The 19880-nt window shown below is 40.0% G+C and overlaps 1 protein-coding gene across 2 annotated transcripts in view; it reads right to left on the bottom strand.

Annotated features, from left to right (window-relative positions):
* Positions 1–1816: 1816 nt before the first annotated feature.
* Positions 1817–19880, bottom strand: part of MBOAT2 (membrane bound glycerophospholipid O-acyltransferase 2) — a 74104-nt gene continuing 56040 nt past the window's right edge. For both annotated transcript variants that reach the window (XM_082215567.1, XM_082215568.1), the window contains exons 8-13: positions 12652–12844; positions 10233–10336; positions 8392–8456; positions 7914–8046; positions 5811–5962; positions 1817–4884 (exon numbers count right to left, since the gene is read on the bottom strand). In XM_082215567.1, the coding sequence (XP_082071693.1) occupies positions 4635–4884; positions 5811–5962; positions 7914–8046; positions 8392–8456; positions 10233–10336; positions 12652–12844 (897 nt within the window). In that variant the 3' untranslated portion in view covers positions 1817–4634. The remainder of the gene's footprint in view (positions 4885–5810; positions 5963–7913; positions 8047–8391; positions 8457–10232; positions 10337–12651; positions 12845–19880) is intronic.

The following is a 19880-nucleotide window of genomic DNA, read 5'->3' as shown; positions in this document are numbered from 1 at the left end:
CCAAGGCTTTTAAGATATCCTACCTTTAAAGCTAAAACTCTGCTGAATATGGAGCTGTTGTGTCAGTATATTCCTTTAAGAATATATGGAAATGTTTAAGAGTCACAGGTAGCTGTTAGGACAAGTCAGGTTCATGTTAAATTGCAAGCAGTCCGAATTGACTTCAGAATGCAAATTTGTAAATGCACTTTATATAAAAAGAAGGCAGGCAATAATAGTAAGTTATGTTTAGCCAATGGAGACATGTATAAATTAGATTCAGATGAATCCTAACTTAATTTATGGAATGGCAATTAGAAGTTAAAGGCTGATTTGGAATACTAAGATTTTGCAGTGATCTCCTCTGGCTGAAATCACTATTTGAAAATATCAACTCACTTAGAATTAGACAAATGGTGTTGTTGTTTTTTCTAATTCCTGGTTCCAATCCAGCGGGCGAAAAGAGTGTTTCTCACCGAAATGAGTGCAACAAAGTAAACCACAAGTCCTGATTAACTTTAATCTCATTACTTTGATTGAGAATAAGGCTATAATCCTTTACTGCCTATGTGGGAATAATCCATTAAACTCAACGACTTACTTTTGAGTAGATATGTATCGGTTAGTTTGCACTGTTAGTTTGAACCAACTGCGGCTATAATGAAGCCTAATTCATGTGCATCTAAGCATGTATTTTGTTTACAGTTGGAAGAACTAGTCATACAATTAATTGCTTATCTTGAGCTGGATTTTCAATCTAGTATAGGACTAGATATAACGAAGCAGAGAATCAATTGTGGATTCAGTGTGCAACTCAATGCATGTTGGAATCCCACTGCATTCAATAAGATTACTTCTAGGTATGTGTGCATATGAGTAGTCGTAAGCACTAAACCTTTTTCCTTTCTCTTTTTGCATCACAGGACAGAACTTTATATTCAGGTTTGCAAATGTATGATGTCAAAAATATATTATTTGCAAGTGTCTATCAATGTAGATATTATGCAATTATAATATTCATGCAATAATCCAAATAGCATCACAGTATTATGTTAATAGGCAGTGGAGAAGACAACTGGATTTTAAGGAATTAATCCTTCCCACTTCCGTCTATCCTCAGTGCAACTTTTGGCTTGGTGTGGGTGGAATACATTCCATACTTCCTTCTCAGGGCCTTGGAGTCAGAGTTGGTTTGGAAAAGCAGGTGGACAGATGAGTAAGATATGGATAGGAGAACCTTTGATCCTGCGCCCATTCACTATTCTAGTTCCAACTGAGGCCACTGCTATTGCTATGGGCGGGATTAGGCTACCTACTTTATTTATTTATGCTGCTTTTTTTTTAAAAAAAAAACCACCTTTCCTCCAAGTAGCTCAAAGTGGCATACATGGCTCTCCCCCTCTCCATATTATCATCATCACAACAACTCTGTGAGGTAGGTTAGGTTAGTCTAAGAGAGGGTGACTGGCCCAAGATCACTGAATGAACTTCATGGCTAAGTGGGAATTCGAATTTTCTCCCAGGTCCTAGTCAAACACCCTAACCACTACACCACGCTGGCTTCTCAATGTGTATGTGTTTGTGGGAAAGTTAGGTTAACCCCCAACCTTTAAACTAGACTCACCTTTAGCTTAATGTATAGAAACAGGAGTCAGAATGGACTAAGCAAGATGGACTAAGCTGGGTTCCCACTGAAAACTAGGAGGGAAGAATGGGCTGCCATTTTGGACACAGCTGGTGAATACGCTTGCCCCCAACTCAAAGTCTGAGGTTAGCCAGAGTAAGGTGAGGGTCAACTCCTACTGCTTTTAAGAATACATCCCTTTATTTTCCCCCATTTAAGTAAACGGCTACCATTTGTTGGAAAAAAATAAATCATTCCACTTGAGTCAACAGTGTGGTGCAGCAGCAAAAAAAAAAGGCTAATGATATTCTAGGCGGTACCAACAGAAATACAGTGTCCAGATCAAGGGAAGTAATAGTACCACTCAATTCTGCCTTGGATAGACCACACCTGTGCCCAGTTCTGGGTGCCACAATTTAAGAAGGATAATGACAAACTGGAATTTGTGCATAGGAGGGTAACCAAGAAGATCAAGGGTCTGGAAACCAAGTCTTATGAAGAACGGTTGAGGGTGTTGGGCATATGTTGAGCCTGGATAAGAGGAGATTGAGAGGAGATATCAAATATTTAAAGGGCTGTCACATGGAAGATGGAGCAAGCCTGATTTCTCCTACTCTGGAGGCTAGGACCTGAACCAATGGCTTCAAGTTAAAAGAAAGGAGATTCCGACTAAACATCAGGAATAATTTTCCGACAGCAAGAGTTGTTTGACAGTGGAACAGACTCCCACCAGAGGTGGTGGACTCTCCTTCCCTGGAGGTTTTTAAGCAGAGGTTGGATGGCCACACTTGAGATCAATGGGTTGCAGTGGGTTGGACTAGATGGCCTTTGGAGTCCCCTTCAACTCGACAATTCTATGATTCTATGGACAATATTGGGGATGGGGGAACAATTTCCAGCCTCCTGTTACAAGATTACCCTACCTCCCCTGACAGAGATCCTGTGGTATGTGCACACACTCAGAAATACAAAAAGCCACCTCTCTTGTGTTGAACTCCCATCAGCAATATATGGAACTCTTCCCTTGCAACTTCTCCCTACGCATTTCTTTAGTACAATGATAATGGAATAATGCTGTGTGTTAGCACAATTTCCAAAGATATTACAAGTTTATTTATTCTAATGCTAATATTCATTCCCATGACACAAGTCAGTGTGAAATCCCTGATCTTCAAATACATATTCCATTCTGCGTTTCCGTTCTAACAATGAGATCAACAACATGCGCTAGTTTGCAGTTTCCTTAGACAGAATGCAACTGTCTCTAACTATCCCGGGATATCATGGAGGCAGACCATGAAAAGAAGTGGAACAGTCTAAACAAGAAATATATCCTATTTCTTACTCTTGATTTTAACATGAATCTGTGCGGATTAAGATGCTTTGAGATTTCTACATGTGGAAAATGCATTTGTTTTCTACATCCCTAACAGCAAAGAGCTATGCTCACTTAAAATATTCAGTCAGCTGCTATATACTGTATTAGGGGAGGGATGAGGAACTTGGGAGTCCAACAACATCTAGAGGACCGCATATATCACCTGTCCCAGCCAGCATAGCAAATAGCTGATGGGAGTTGTAGTCCGACAAGATCTGAAGGGCCACAGGTTCCCATTACTGAGATACAATATTATTGGAAATAAAATTGTTTTAGAAACAATTCAGTTCTGATTTTCATTACTTTTGCTGTGGCACTTCCTTTACATTTTAAATGTTAAAATGGTTCCCGTTTGCTAAAGACGAAGAAAATGGTATGCAAAGAAGAAAAATAAAAATTATAGCCCTTTAGTACTTCAATTCTTTAGCAGTTGTTAATGTTCACCAGAAAGTGATTAATATTTATCAACTCCTTTGATATAGTTTCAAAAGAAAATTGTTAGAGAACAGAACAGTTGGGAATATTTTATCAAAAAGTACAGTATGACCCTCCATGAATGAAACCCTGGTTTAGGGATTTCCTAAATCACAGGTTCTCCAGTGTTACAGGATATATAATGTCAAAGATGAGCTAGACAATACCTATTTAACAATTTCACTCTTTGTTTAATATAAACTGAATTATAACCATAATATAATCTGGCTATACTTATATCATAAGCACTTTCTCACACTATTTTTTTAATTATTTTTTTACATCTCTGACAAAAATTTCCAAGTGACTTTATCTTAAGGTCACTCTTATTTCTACATGACAAAAAAGGATGAGTTTTACTGGAAAGTTGTGGCTTTAACAGAAACTCTGTGAGTGTCTTATTATGGCTGCCATTTTGTATCTAGTTGCAAAACTCATATATACTGATAGAGCAAAAAAGAAAAGAACCCATAAAACTAGAGCATTTCACCCTGAGAAGGGTGAATTTTGATTTTAAAAAAGAAATTTGCCAAGAGTTCTTATAATGAGTGTTGATCAAGTGAACCTCTTCTGCATTGGCAATGTTTGCAGTCCTGAACTGCATGAATTTGATATACTAAGAAAACCCTCCAAATACTGAGATGCTTATTGCAATTCCTTCTTATCAGACGCTATAATTTTCTACTTCCATTTCTCTGTTTCCCCCCAAAAAAACCCCATATTTGAACTATGCTTCCCACATATTATGAAAATACCACTTAGAAACATTATTTCAGTAGCTAGAGGGTTTAAGGCAAGGTGTTTGCTTGTTAAAGATATTTTCCTTCTGTTACTCTGAATTGACACAATGACCCACCATCCCCATAAGTGCCTTGAGATGCGCAACATACATTCAGCAAAGGGGCACACCTATGACCCAATGGACATATGCTGCAAGTCCTGAGTGCCCATTGAAATAATGGTAATATTTTCACATAAGGCGTGATCCACAGGAACATGGCACGGGAGAGGTTAATTTGCTTTGTTTCCATTCTTACTAGTGTATTCAATATTCCCTAGGGATATATAGCATTCTTTCCTTACTAACCCATCTTTTCCAGACAAATGCAACAACCCCTTTTAAAAGGTGCTATAAACGGGTTTCGAAATATAAAATATATCCATCATAGCATCTCCTAATCATTGCTTCAGTGTTGTATTTCTGCAGGTGATTTCTCTTTTCTGATTGAAACTATTTGCTGTGGAGTAACTGTTATGTCCCATGATGCTTTTCTCTTCTTCATCATCTCTTCCTCCTCCTCGTTGACCCTGCTTTTTGGACCAAGAGGGCTGGATGCTTTCTTGCTCTTTATTTCCTTTTTGAGTTCTTTTCAATGGAGATATCAACAGTACTAAAATGCAGGCTATGTGGAGGCAGAAGTAACAGGAACTAAGCAAATAAAAAGGGGAGGAAACCATATTAAGGCAAATTGAACTCGGGAGTGTTTTGTGACAAAGCTATAAACACTGACCTGCTTGTCAGAAGGCCTGCTATACTAAGCACCAAGACCTCAAGCAGCATAGAAGGATCAAGGATTATTCTAAGCTAAGCATCTGTTCCTTCTAGGGGAATGCAACCCCATCCAGAACTGGCAGCCCCCCATCTTCCTGGACTGAGAACCTCCCACACTCAGAACCTCCATCGATTCATTACACTTCCCCAATGTTCTGTCCTATATAGCTGTCAAAAAGCTTGGGGAACAAGATGAACCCTTGGGAAACTCTGCAAGTTAGCTCCTAAGGTGCCCGGCAATATCCCTCCATTGCTACTCTCCAAAATCAGCCTCTGAGGCAGCAGCGAAATCACAGTGTCCCCCATCTCCCAGAGCCACTGCAGGAGGGTACCATGGTCAACAGTATGGAAAGCTTCTGAGAGCTGGAGGGCAACAAACAAGACTGCAGTTCCTTTGTCCCTCTTCCAACAAAGCTCACTGGTACAGGGCGACCAAGGCAGTTTGAGTGCTATACCCAGGCCTGGAATCCAACTGGAATGGGTCCAGATAATTCTTCCAAGCATGTGATGGTACCTGGATGACCATCACCTTCTTAAGAAACTTGTCCAAAAAAAGTGGATGATGGCCACTGGGTGCTTCTTGTTCAACACACCTGGGTTCAGATTTTCTACTTTAACTCCATAAGCTTCCCTCGCCCATCTGCCCAATCCCTCCACCAAGAATCAAATATAACATGAAATTCTCTGCAAATGGAGTTGAAGACTAGATTACTACTTGTTCAGCTTTCGGGGGGGGGAGAGAACCCCTGAATAATTACACTTGCCGTTTAAATCTTTTTTAAAAACACAAAGTGTCAACTCACCTGTAAAACAGGTATGATGGTTTTACGGAGAGAAGTACAAATGGGACCACCGTGTAACTTATTGCTACTTGAGTCATCATCCATGTCATGATATCATAACATAATTTAATGGCTGGGGAGTCAATAAAGTAGTGCCTAATGTTCTTTCTAATCTAAACCAAAAAAAGAGGGGAAATAATTAGTAGGAGAACCAGGATTGTCATCACAGAATAGGTAGTCATCAGAAGTTACAAGAAACTACATCTAGATGCAGCCAAAATACAGAAAGCCTACAGTGTCGATCTTGATTACCTATTGATCCAATAAGTGTTTTCATAACATTGAGAGTTGTAGCGTGGCCCCTGCCAGGTGATTTTTTAAAATTAAAATATATATACAGTGGTACCTTTGTTTACAACCATAATCCATTCCAAAGGTCCGGTTGTAAACCAAAACAGGTTGTAACCCAAGGCACGCTTTCACCAATGGGGCCTCCCAAAAAAAGGGGGGTTGTAATAAAAAAAGGGGGGACACACACTTCCGGGTTTGACATGGTTGTAATCCAAAATGGTTGTAATCCGAAACGGTTGCAAACCAAGGTACCACTGTATCTGTATTAAAATGACATTACATTGATTTTGTTGTCTTCCCGTTTTCTAATATTATTGTTTGCGTTCTAGTAAAATCCTTCAATTTTTATTAAGATTGAATCATATAAGATGTGACGAATGGCTGCGAAGTGACCCGCAAACCAAGAATCTTCTAGGTTTTCTGCTCTAGCCGCCAATGGCAGGGTGGGACGGCGGTGCTCGCTTGACCTCCAGTCAACCAGCATGTGAGGATGGAGAGGATGAAAGCAGAGGGCGTGGCCATGCAAATGCACCAGTGAAGTCAATCCAGCACTGCTGCAGACGTGTTTCACAGCACTGACCTCACCCCTCCTCCCCTTTATCCCAATATGCAGTAAGTGACATGGGGGGCCAGACGTCAGGTGAGTGCCACCACCCTACCCCTAGCTGGCTGTAATAAGTTTCCAAATCAGTTCTTGGCCTCTTTCTGGAACAGATAAAAACAGTGCATTTGTCTGCTTGTTACTGTCTCTTGCTGGGAACAGACATTCAAATTTCTTCACCTACCACCTCCTCAGTTTCCCATCTTCCTGCACTATGCTCCCAGCTTTACACAGGCATCTCTGGCTTTGACTCTGGATGTTTTTAATTTATGGAAGAGCTGTTCTTATTAAGTGACCCACTGTGATTGCTTATGACTTGGCAACCCTCTGGTAGTTTTATTGCCAGTTTCCCAAAGCTCCTATTCCCTAGTCCTTTCAGGACTAATTATATCCCCCAAACCAATCCTGACAAGACTGCCCACTGGATGTTATTTTAAATGTGTTCTCTTCATGGAGAAGCAGTAGCTTGGGGTCACAGTTTGTGGGGAGAATAATAATAATAATAATAATAATAATAATAATAATAATTTATTATTTATACCCCGCCCATCTGGCTGGGCTTCCCTAGCCACTCTGGGCGGCTTCCCAAAAAATATTAAAATACTGTAATACATCAAACAGAAAGGGTTAAATGTCCCTTTCCTGTCTGCCAGGGTTCCAATCCTGATTACCACCATCTCCCAGCAGAGGGGTTGACTAGATGTTGAATGCATTAAATGCATCAATGTCATGCGCAGTTGCTGATAAAGACATACATTCTAGCTGACCTTTGTCAAATCAATTGTTCCAAACATTACTCCCAGTGACTGTTCTACCATTAAACAAGGTGAGGCAACCATTTGGCAACTACCAAAGAGGCTCAAGGTCATCCTGAATTAGTCATATTCATTGATGCTTTTCCTCTACAATGATGGAAACAGAGTAATAATTTCCATGTTCTGCCACTTCAAGTTTGAAGAAGCACCACACAATTATTCACTTATATTACTCAGACACTGGTGCTTTGGTTGGTTAATTCAGTCAAAAATATGCAAGTGGACTACAAAATGCCTTTTTTTAAAAAGCAGATATTTTCCTCCCTCCTACAAATTTAAGGTTTTGAATGTAAACGTTAAGAGCCGCATTGAATCCGCACAGTTCTTTGGCAAGAGCAGAGAGGCAGCGGTACTTACAGTTCGTGCTGCCATTGTCATTAGTACTCCTGTTAAGAATGTTAAATAATATCCTGGATATACCCCATGCCAAATGGCTGACAAGATAAAGGTTTGTATTGTTGGACTGAAGGAGGCCCGTTCATAACATACTCTAAAAATCCAAGGAAAAATACATTTATTAAGAACAGGAGAAACTGAAGCTCAGGAAAAAAAAAAAGCCTAGCAGAAATAACTTAATGTATTTATCATTGGCAGTTTCAAACTTAGAAGGGACTCTGTTCACTGAGTCCCAGCCCCCAATGAACACACAAATCATCTGATAAAATGACCGCTTATCTTAGGAGACAAGGTTTTAGTCAAAGGCCACCCATTTTCTCCTGCATTCGCCAAGGCCAGTAAACAATGTGTCTGGTGCTTTTGGCATCTTAGGAATGGCATAACATGACTCTTTTTACAACAGGCTTGTAAGAAAAGAAAAATAGATAACAGATAGTACCTTTTCAACCAAAGAGCTGTCTGGATATTCCAGTTATCAAGAAACATCTTGAAACTTGTTGAGAACTGTAAAATTAACACACCGTTATTGTATTTCTGTAAAGCAGAGGTAATCATTATGTCATTACTTAGGGTTTAAAAGAGATCATATTATTATGAAATAAGGTAAAGTAAAAAGGTAAAGAACCCCTGGATGGTTAAGTCCAGTCAAAGGCGATTATGGGGTTGCAGCACTCATCTCGCTTTCAGGCCAAGGGAGCCAGTGTTTGTCCACAGACAGCTTTCCAGGTCATGTGGCCAGCATGACTAAACCGCTTCTGGTGCAATGGGACACTGTGACGGAAATTACCAGAGTGCATGGAAACACAGTTCACCTTCCTGCCGCAGCAGTACCTATTTATCTACTTGCACTGGCATGCTTTCGAACTGCTATGTGGGCAGGAGCTGGGACAGAGCTCATCCCGTTGTGGAGATTCGAAGTGCTGACCTTCTGATTGGCAAGCCCAAGAGGCTCAGTGGTGTAGACCACAGTGCCACCCGCGTCCCTTTTGAAGTATTGATATGTATTAGTTACAACCTTACTCAGCTACGAGTGATCGCAGAAGAAGAAGGAGGAGGAGGAGGAGGAGGTATGTATTATGCAATATGTACTGATGGGCAAATGAAAAAGGTTTCTTTCAGGGGTGGGGACAAAAGTATAATCTACTTTGAGCCATCTTGGCTGCATTTCGGAATGTTGTGGCTGACAATCACCTAGACGTGTCGCATGCTACACCGACTGGCTGCACCATACGCAAACAGCGATGAAGAGGCTACACTGTTGAAGGTGCGCTCATTATACCAGGAGCATTTCATGACTCACAGTGGGGATGGATTGCCAAGTGTGCCGCTTCCCCTTTCTCAACAAACACAGACACCCCTATAGCAAGTGCCGAAGGATGTGGAAGGGTTTGTCTCAAGGTTTGGTCTAAGTATATTTAGGCTATGCCTCTCTTATAGTGCCACTGGACAAACAAGAGTTTAAAAGAGTTTTGTAAGTGTCACACACACACACACACACACACACACACACACAATTTAGGCATGATCAGCAGTGGATATTCCTTATGTCACTTTTGTCTGAGGTTAGAAACTGCTGGATACTGCAGCAACTGTTATCCTCCAAGAGCTTAACTCAAGAAAGTGGCTCGGGGTCCTGCCATTTCAGAGGGAGCCAAACGAGTATAGCTGGCCCCCCAAAATTAAAAAAATTCTCTTCTTTCAGCCCTGACTCTCTACAACAAAATTCTGTTCAAGAAACAGAATTCTGTAAGTGAAGAAATGAGGATTCTAAATTGAAAACCTGGAAATGTTGGCCGGGGCTGAACTGTTCACTATACACAGGCACCTAAAAAGTGGCAGAAGTCCCATCACTTGTTTCCTTCTCTTTGATGTGCTCCATTCAAAGCAGTGGTCCGGCACCATCTACTACGTAGAATGGGAAGACTTCCTCTACATAAGCAATACGCCTTTTCTTCACATGGAGGCGATTCGGCTTCTTCTCTTTTCATAAAGGGAGAATGCAAGTCCTCATTTCCAGTAGAGGAAATGGAACATAAGAAGGAGACAGCGGGAGGAAGATGGCTAGTAACCCAACAGGAGGAATGTGACAAAGCTGTTCATTTTAGCAACCTGAATGCTAGTTTCCATAATTGATTTTAATGCACTAGTGGCAACTGGAATTCTTCCATTCCCGTCTCACGTTATATGTATCTCATTACTAAAGTTATACCAGAAAAGGCCCGATACAAATCCAACTTTCAACATTTTCCATTAACATTTTCGGAAGATCCATATACCAACCTCTATATGAAGAATTCTTAGATTTGAAATTGAATCCCAGTGCGAGAGTCCATTTTTATCATATCCTCTAAATCCAAACCCAGCTGCATTATTAATTGCATCTGCTGCAAAGAAAGAAGGGAATAATTTGCAAGAAGCTTAAAAATCATATAAAATGAGATTTACATTTCGGCTTCTTTCGCGTTTTAGGTTTGAAATGTCTGCTTAGAAGCTTTTGTAACATCGGTCACAATTTTCAATGAAAAGCCAAGTCCCCGACGAGGCTGGTTTGACCAGATAGATGATGCAAGACATCTAAAACACTTTTCAAAGTTGCAATAAAAGAAGTTTCAGTCAAATGAGAAGGGAAAAGGTAATAAAAAAAATTCTCTGCCAGTCTGAAGCCTGAGAAAACTGCATTACTGCTCTCATTTCATGCACACGCCTAACTAATAAAGTATGGACTTATTGGTATAATGTGGGCTTTGGTGATAATTTAATGTTATAAGTGTATTGTGCTTTTGTAGTCACACTAAAATCTTAATCATGTGCTTCATATGCAATGGAAACGAGAGAAAACCTTCCTTATTTCTTTTTCCTTAATAGCCAAACAAAAATGAACTATTCCTCAATACAAACACCTAAAGGAAAGAAAAATGTGTCACTTGACATCTTCAGCCACCAGAAATGTGGTATACTTTCTACAACTGTAGTGACAACAGCTCCCTTAACAATACTATTTGCCATCAATCACAGCTATAAAACTTTGTGATGCTTCTGACCCTGACTGGCTCTCTTGTCATAATATACATCACTATCAAAAGCAAATAAGACTCTCTTGTCCTCCCTCATTAGCATAAATAAAACTTTTCCTTCAGAATTACAGATAATCTATTGCTATATTCTAAATGACTAAATGCAAAGTTAACATAAAACTTGCCTTGCTGGCTGATATGAAGGTACAGTGGTACCTTGGGTTACATACGCTTCAGGTTACAGACTAACCCAGAAATAGTACCTCGGGTTAAGAACTTTGCTTCAGGATGAGAACAGAAATCGTGCTCCGGCAGCACAGCAGCAGCAGGAGTCCCCATTAGCTAAAGTGGTGCTTCAGGTTAAGAACAGTTTCAGGTTAAGAATGGACCTCCGGAACGAATTAAGTACTTAACCCGAGGTACCACTGTACAGCTAATCTGGGGGGGGAATGTTGCTGTTTTGAAATCAACTGCTTTTAATTACTGCTTTCAGCACACACAGAGAGATGCACACACCTGTTTTTAAAAGAGCTGTATAAAGATAATGACCATTTATTGTGAAATGCAGGTACCAAAATAAGTAAATTATTCTAAGGATGAAAAATGCTTGGGTGAAGTAAAACACAACACAGAGTCTCATGGCACCTTAAAGACTTAACACATTTATTATAGCCTAAGCTTTTATGGACAAGAGAGCAGAGTACACTTCATTGGATGCATAAAGTGGCTTTTTTTAGCTGGCAGGATTACACCCACGTGGATGTAGAGGGGAAGCTACTGTGAACAGTGGGGGTAAGTGGTAATGAAATGCAGAAAGCACAGTCTGTGTCGCTTGCATTTAAAGCTTAAATGCAGGCGCAGGTGCACACATACACATGCAAAGCCTAGGGATCATTCACAATGAACTGCACTTGGCAAAAGCAATCCTAAAATGAATGGGTTAAATAATTTAACTTCTGGAGCAGAAGAGGAAACCACTGTCTCTATTTCAGCACAAATGAACAGAATCATTGGTTCTCAAAAGACAGCCTCATAATATGTGTTATAATAAATTAAGAGAATCAAAGAAATCACACTCCTCTCTGTCTTTAAAATAATGTTTCCTACATCACCCCCCAACTTTATAGCTGACATGCAACATTTTTAAGCTGCAATCCAGTTGAAATAAATTGCTAACAGCTAGCAAATAATTTCATTTATTGCTTCTTATGAAAGCCCAGTTTTATATCTGAATGCCTTTTTATTTATTATTTTTACTTTTCTAAACCTCTTTCAGATTTACAGTGGTACCTCGGGTTACATACGCTTCAGGTTACAGACTCCGCTAACCTAGAAATAGTACCTCGGGTTAAAAACTTTGCTTCAGGATGAGAACAGAAATTGTGTTCCGGCGGTGCAGGGGCAGCGGGAGGCCCCATGAGCTAAAGTGGTGCTTCAGGTTAAGAACAGTTTCAGGTTAAGAACGGACCTCCGGAACGAATTTAAGTTCTTAACCCAAGGTACCACTGTATTTCAATCTAAGCACTACAGAAATATTGTTAAATAAGGTCCTCCTATTGCCTTGCAAAAGAATCCATAGTTCTTTCACCATCCACAGGAGGGCAGTGTCTCAAATATGTTCTGCAAGCTATACAACGTGACACAGCTTGGCGCAAGAACATTCTTTTTTAAAAAAGTCTACTTACCCAACGTCCACGCAAAATAGTATTTAGGTCTGGCAGCCATAAGAGACAGGTACAAGTAGATAACCCTTGTAGGCAGCGAAGCCGTTGCTTGGAAATGTTCATCGATGTTGTACTCTACAGGCAAAGTTTTGCTAACAGTCATATGAAACAACAAGGATAGTCCGCACACTATGAGTTTCTGCGCCACAGCTGTCTGAAACATGCAAGATGTAAAACTTTTGTGAGCATCTTTCAAAAACAAAACTTACAAGCGATGCCATCTTACAGTATAGAAGGTACCTTATCTTTTTGGCGGGGGGGGGGGGAAGGGTCGACTAAACTCTTACAGTATTGCCTTTGCTTGCCCGAAAGAATAAAAACAAACATTAGAGCCTAAACACGGCCTGACTTATTTCCTAGTAGAAACTGGGATCCCTTGGGAAAACACTTCCAACAGGTAATGAGCACTTCCTCGTTAGAGATGCTATCAACCAGCCGTGGACTGAACCATATACATAGTAAGGTTGCTTTTTCATCTAAATGCTCCAGACTTTAGGAGCCAACTCCTGGGGGCCGAGGTTCCTTTGCCTCCCCCAATAAAATATTTGAGGGGGATGCCCGCCCCAGTTGCCATTCAAATGGTGTGCGTGTGCCATGTCACGTGATTGATCATGCAGGACGGGGCTTACCTGGCCGCCCCCCACCCCAGTATTTTATTCAAGTTGGTACCCCTGCTTGAGGCTTACTGGAGTGAACCAACTCTTCCATTGTAGGCACTAGCCTCTTCAGAATTTCTGGAAGCAACAAATTTTCTTGCAGAGAAGCGCAAATCCGCAACTGAGATTGGATGGTCTGTGTACAGGGATGCTTTCCCCACATGCCCAGTTTTAACTTAGTGATGTTATGAGATTGGAATGTGACACTTATTCATTCAGTGGGGTTTTGGCCCTTTTAAAAGTTGTGCTTTTAAGCACTACTGCATAGCTCTCAAAAGGAGCCGCGTTAACACCCAGGCAAACCATTGCTCCATCTAGCACAGTATCGCCTACCCGGGATTTCAGGCAGAGGGCATTGCCATCCCTTCCTGAGAGATACCAAGGACCAAACCTGGAATCTCCTGCTCATAAAAGCACCCACTTGACCACTGAGCTACATCCCTTCCCCATATTTCTGATATTTTACTCGGGATTGCATGTGTTGCTATTGTTTGTTGTTTCCATTTTGCTAGCTGCTCTAGTTACCTTCTGCACAGAAGAAGTAAAGGTAAAAGTAAAGGACCCCTGACTGTAAAGTCCAGTCGCGAACGACTCTGGGGTTGCGGCGCTCATCTCGCTTTACTGGCAAGGGAGCCGACGTTTGTCCGCAGACAGTTTTTCCAGGTCATGTGGCCAGCATGACTAAGCCGCTTCTGGCGAAAACAGAGCCGCACACGGAAACGGCGTTTACCTTCCCGTCAGAGCGGTACCTATTTATCTACTTGCACTTTTTGGCGTGCTTTCGAACTGTTAGGTTGGCAGGAGCTGGGACCGAACAACGGGAGCTCACCCCGTCGCGGGGATTTGAACTGCCAACCTTCCGATCGGCAAGCCCTAGGCACAGTGGTTTAGACCACAGCACCACCCGCGTCCACACAGAAGAAGAGCAGGATATAAATATCCAGACACAAGCAAATCAGAACAGTTGCGGCGCTACAACTAAAGAAGCAGGTTTTAAAATATTTGTTCCTGCTCTTTCATCATTGTAGGACAGAGTTGGCAGAGGGAGCATTCATGTGTTAGGCAGATGCTGGCTTGTCCAAGCAGGATGATGCCTCAGGGCACGAACTGGACAAAATTGGACTAGATTGCCCACATGTACATACCATCCCCATGAAACAGATTCAGTTCTTCCTCGCAAGCTGGTTTTCAAGTGTCAGGGTATCTTAAAATATAGTGCCAATATTTTTGAAAAGTTCTCTCCCTACCAAGGCATATACAAATGTGCCTGGTTTTGTTTTGTTTTGTTTTTGTTTTTGTTGTTAATACATGGTAAATAGGCAAATAAATATCTGAAGGGGATCCAAGTTTATGAGACTAATACCGTCTCACACAATGAAGCCAAAGGGGGGGGGCGTTAAAAGGAAAATTCAGCACGCAATAACAATTGTATACTAAACAGTCGAGCTGCATGTAATCTAAGAAGATTAGTATATTAGGAATCAAGTAAAAAGAGAGAAAGGAGTAACCAAAACTTGCTATTCAATGCCATCTAATCTGATCTCGTACCAAGACTTGAAAAGTGAAAATTACACCGTTCTAAGAATAAAACCTGCTGTGAACAGGTTTGTAGAGGCATGCTACTGAAGTGCAGGAGTCATTTTAAAAGAAGTAGAGCTTCTAAAGCATTAGTGCTATGTATAAAAATGCAGTGTTGTGCTGGTAAAAGAGGGGTATGTACTTGCAATGACTTCCTGTTAGTTTATGTGCACTGAAACTGTACATTATGTGCACTGAGATGTAAGCCCTGCCGAGTTCAATTGGACTGACTCTCAGGCAACTGGCTGAAGACATGTGGCAACAGAGGGGGGCCTCAAAACAGCGTCTCCCTCCCCACCAGATAAGAAGGAGTGAGGGTAGATCTACCTCAGTAACAAAGGGGGGGGGAGAGAGAAAGATGGACATTGGGATTTGCTGACTCAGAGGGTCCTGCTGCTAGTAGGCCAGCCCTGCTCTCAGATAAGTGAGTACAGTATAGGATTGCAGCTTTCAAATTGCATGAATTTTGTTATTTATGGAGTTACCAAACATCTGTTTCTCAAGGTTCTTTTCTCTGATCAGCTATAAAGTTTTAATTCTGGAAGGTTAAGCAGTTTTCAGCAATCCACGGTTAATTTATCAAGTGGCTTTCATTTGAAAACCAGGAAAGAGAAAAGAAATTTTAAATATTACAATCTACTAATATTAAGTAAAAGAAGAATGTAATAAAATAAAAGTAGCAGAGGGATGAGGGGAAAGGTCGAAAATTTACATGATGATAAATTTTTAAATTAGTGTAAATGAGTTATAAGGAGGTACTTCCATCCCCAAAGCTGAATGAACAAGGTTTGTTTTGATAATTATAATTCATAGCATTCCTGCTGTATGTTAGCTTTATCATCGCAACATTCTCCCACGTTTTCCTATGATTTTTGGAGCATCTTTATTTTTCCATTGCTGAGCTAAACAGGGTTGCTACTTGCTACCAATTCGAGATCAGCATTAATAACTTCAGATCAGAGCAAGAAGAATCGTTTTTGGATTTCTGTCATTTCCTGTATTATATGCAAAACGCAATAAAGGGTTTTATGCAGTTTCAGAAAATGTGCGCAGAATCTGCCTTAGCTTTTACATCTCCAGTAGTAGTAGTAGTAGTAGTATTTGCCTGTGTATTTTACTCTCAGCCCATAAGTAGGCGATAACATTGAAGTGTTGCCTTAAATAAATTTCATTTCAGATTAACATTCAATAATGTTATTGGGGTGTTTTTTTAAACACCCAACCCCATACTACTTCTGACACTGTAGTGTTGGATTTCATTACGTTCCGTTCCCATTTTCTCTTATATAATGCTTGCATCTGGGAGAGAATTAAGCAGTTTTTTTAAAAAATTGTTTTCTTTTATATCAGTTTGGGCGCGCAACCCCAGAGTCGGTCACGACTGGCCCGTACAGGCAGGGGTACCTTTACCTTATATCAGTTTGTAATAAGAACTTCTCAAAAAGGGTGCAGAACAGGATTGAGTGGGGGAGAGGAGGGAAGTCCTACTCCATGAGTGGACCTCATTCCCATTGTGCATAACTCACTTAGCGCTATGTTGAATTCTGTCTATAGATTTTTCCAGACAGAGAGATCAACGGTCTATTATATTAGTTTGCTACATTCACTTTTTAATAACGAGGGTAATTTCTGGAGTTAACTTGGGAGTTAACTTCTGCAAACAAGGCAAAAGTGCAATCATGTTTATTCTTTGGTTTAAACCATAGTTGTTTCTTATGAAATTCCTGTTCAATCTTTCATAGTGTATTATCATTATCTTCAAACCACTTCAGAATCTATCACAGTTCTGAAGCTTGATTGTATCTTATTTTATTGGGTACCCCCAGTCTTCCATTGTTTACCCTGTGATATAGATTTTCATTAGATGCTCCACTAGGTTCGTTTGGAGCTCATGAATTTCATGATCCTTTTCTGTATTTCAGTGAGTTTAGAGCTTTCTATTTTCAAGGATAGTGTTATGAATAAGAACAGTATTTTAGGGATGAAGACAATGGATACAGAAGCCGTTTTTCCCAAGTCATGATAAATGAAGTTTTTCCAAATTGTTTTCAATCTGTGTTATCCCGATCCCAAAATCTTTATGCATGTTATGAGCCTGTAAATAAATACCCCTAACTTCCTCCTTCAGGGAAAGCAAGGAAGGGCCTACAGCAAAATATTACATTGCTGTAATGGATCTAAGAAGTAAACAACAGTGACAAGAAATAACTTGGCCAGGAAACCATCCAAAAGAAAATTCAGTCACTCAAGTCACAAGACTTGTGCTCCCTCCAAAATGTCAATCCATTATGACTTTTAATTTTCATATCTGACACTTTAAGGTCATGTGAAATACAAGAGTCTAAACTATCAGAATTTTATATCTATTTGAAACAGAATTTACACACACATGTGGGGGGAGGAGAGAGAAAGAGAGAGAGAGAGAGAGAGAGAGAGAGAGAGAGAGAGAGAGAGATATTATACTTTAGATCTGAAAGATGTTTAGCCAAAAGGAAACCTCAAATAAGTCAATATATTTTGCTACGTACAGAAATCCTTAATGCTGTTTTCTCAGAACAGCCAGGCTTAACTAATCGTAACAATCTGAGCTATTACTATTTATCAAAACTAGAAAATAACTGCCAAATCTATCAACAGATCTTTAAACTACATATAGAAAAATTCCTAGAACTGGAATCAAACACTTGCTGATGAAAGTAAACTTACGTACAATGCCTCAGAGAGCTAAATTATTACTTAGATTTGTCCTCGTTTCTTTAACAGCACTTGTTCCTTAATTCATGTGTTACACAATTCTGCGCTCATATGAAATCATCTCAAAATTGGAGTAGGTTTGTATTCAATACGGCTTTTTGTTCATTTAACCCATTTTAGAGTGGGGGCCAACTCTGACATATTTATCATTTTTCACATATATATTTTTTATCTTAAAGTCAATCCTTAAAATGAGTTTTTTTGCACGTTTCAAAATTTGCATTAGTGATATTCAAAAGTGCTTTTAAGAGATGTTTTTAAGTCATCAGTTTGTTTGAGTTTTCTATAGGCAATTAAAAATGTTCTAAAAGAGATTGCATTGGGTGAGCAAAGTGACACTCCTTTGCAAATGAAATATGAATTATCAATGTTTTCAAAATACGTGGGTGGTTTATTCAGTACCTTTTAGAGCAGAAACTTTCTAAAATAGACTTGATATTATGTTTTTATTTATATACCGAAATAAGCTTCTATGCAAGTTTAGAAAGAATAAAACTAGTTGCACCGACATTAATATATGTAAACATCCATAACTAAATACACAATAAAGCAATCCTATTAAAATTACTATATCCTAGAAACGTTTATCTGATTGTTCATTGTCGTTTCATATTTATTTAATTGTTGCATGTCATATGCCCTAACGTAAACAAAGATGTATCTCAACGCAACCATGTTAAATAGTTTAAAGAGGAAAAGGAATAAAAACTATGTTACGGGTAGGGAGGGGCACTATATACTCAGTATCAGGACCAGCCCAAAACATTTTAACACCTGAGGCAGACCCCAAAATAGTGTCCCCCTCTCCCCGCCATGCAAGAAGGGGCGAGTGAAGATCTACATCAGGAACAAGGGAGAAATAAAGATCAACATCGGGATCTGCAGCCCCTGTGGATCCTGCCGCCTGAGGCACTCGCCTCCCCTTGCCTCATGAGTGGGCTGGCCCTGCTCACTAGGAACAACTAATCAAAACAGCTCTTTCCTGGCTATCCATCAATTATATTCATTAGAAGAATGTCTGATGATTCTGCAATGTCCTGCAAATGGGTAATTGTTGCATATGTATAAGACTATTTGTTTTCTGTCTTATTGTATGTTACACGAGTTTGCACTGGGCCATTTTGTGTGTGCTGTTAAGTTTTTGTGATTGTCAAAGAGCCATTCCAGTTACATATTCACCACGTTTGAACATGAGCAACTGACCTTCCTTCGTTTACTGTTTTTATCTATAAGGTGCTGGTCTCTCTTTTTTATTAAGCCAAAATACTTAATTGTGTCGGTGTGGTGAAGAAGCACAGGGTGCTGGGATTGGATATTGGTTTCGTTTCGGCTACTTGCTCAATCAGGGCCCATTGGGCAAGTCACCATTTCAGCCTCCATTACAAAGCTGATGATGCTGATGAGGAATACTCAAGTTCTTCACACAATGTCATTTCAATAAAAGTATAATGTCCCTGAAAGCAATACTTGCTTTATTGTTTATATTTTCCATTGTGTTACTGTTTCACTGACTGTTTAATTTATTTAAACTTTGCTGTAAGCCACCCTAAAACTTGTTATAGGGTGTCCTACAAATTCTCAAAAGAAAGATATGATAGCAATCATCTCAGGGCCGATGATGAGCAGTTAGCAATGATCCACGATTGCCCAATTAGCAATGATTCATGACAGGGCCTTCTCACTGGCAAGTTCCCTGCTTGTGGAATGCCTTCCTTGGTAAGGCACCATCATTCTCTCTCATTAATGCCCAGGAGGAAATTTTAAAAACCCTCTTATTTACCCAGTTATATGACGACTGAAAAATACAGTACCCAGGAACCTTGAAATAATTAGTTGTGAGGGTATGTGGCTGTTTTAAAATGCTTTTAGATTTTCTAAATAGATATAGATATGTAGAGATACAGATTCGTCCAGCATCTTCCCATGAGGCTGGGTGGAGTTCAGAAGCTTTGGCTACCATTTTGGTTTAGCCACAGATTGCTGCGGAACTGCTCTTAACAATGGATAGCTTAAACAAACCTGTTTCAGAAAACAGGGTCTAAAGTTGACTTGTTTGATTAACTAGCATTTGTCAAGTTTGGATAGCATAACTGATTGTGATTAACTAAAAGCAGAAGCACACAAAACTAGGAGGGGCTAAACATGTTCACATCTAGCTAATCCACAGCTTAGTGTGATGTCAAAATGCAGCCAATGGCTCGC

The sequence above is a fragment of the Podarcis vaucheri genome (genome assembly GCF_965113315.1).
Source record: "Podarcis vaucheri genome assembly, chromosome: 3".
NCBI lineage: Eukaryota > Metazoa > Chordata > Lepidosauria > Squamata > Lacertidae > Podarcis > Podarcis vaucheri.
This window is presented reverse-complemented; position numbering and strand designations above follow the sequence as displayed.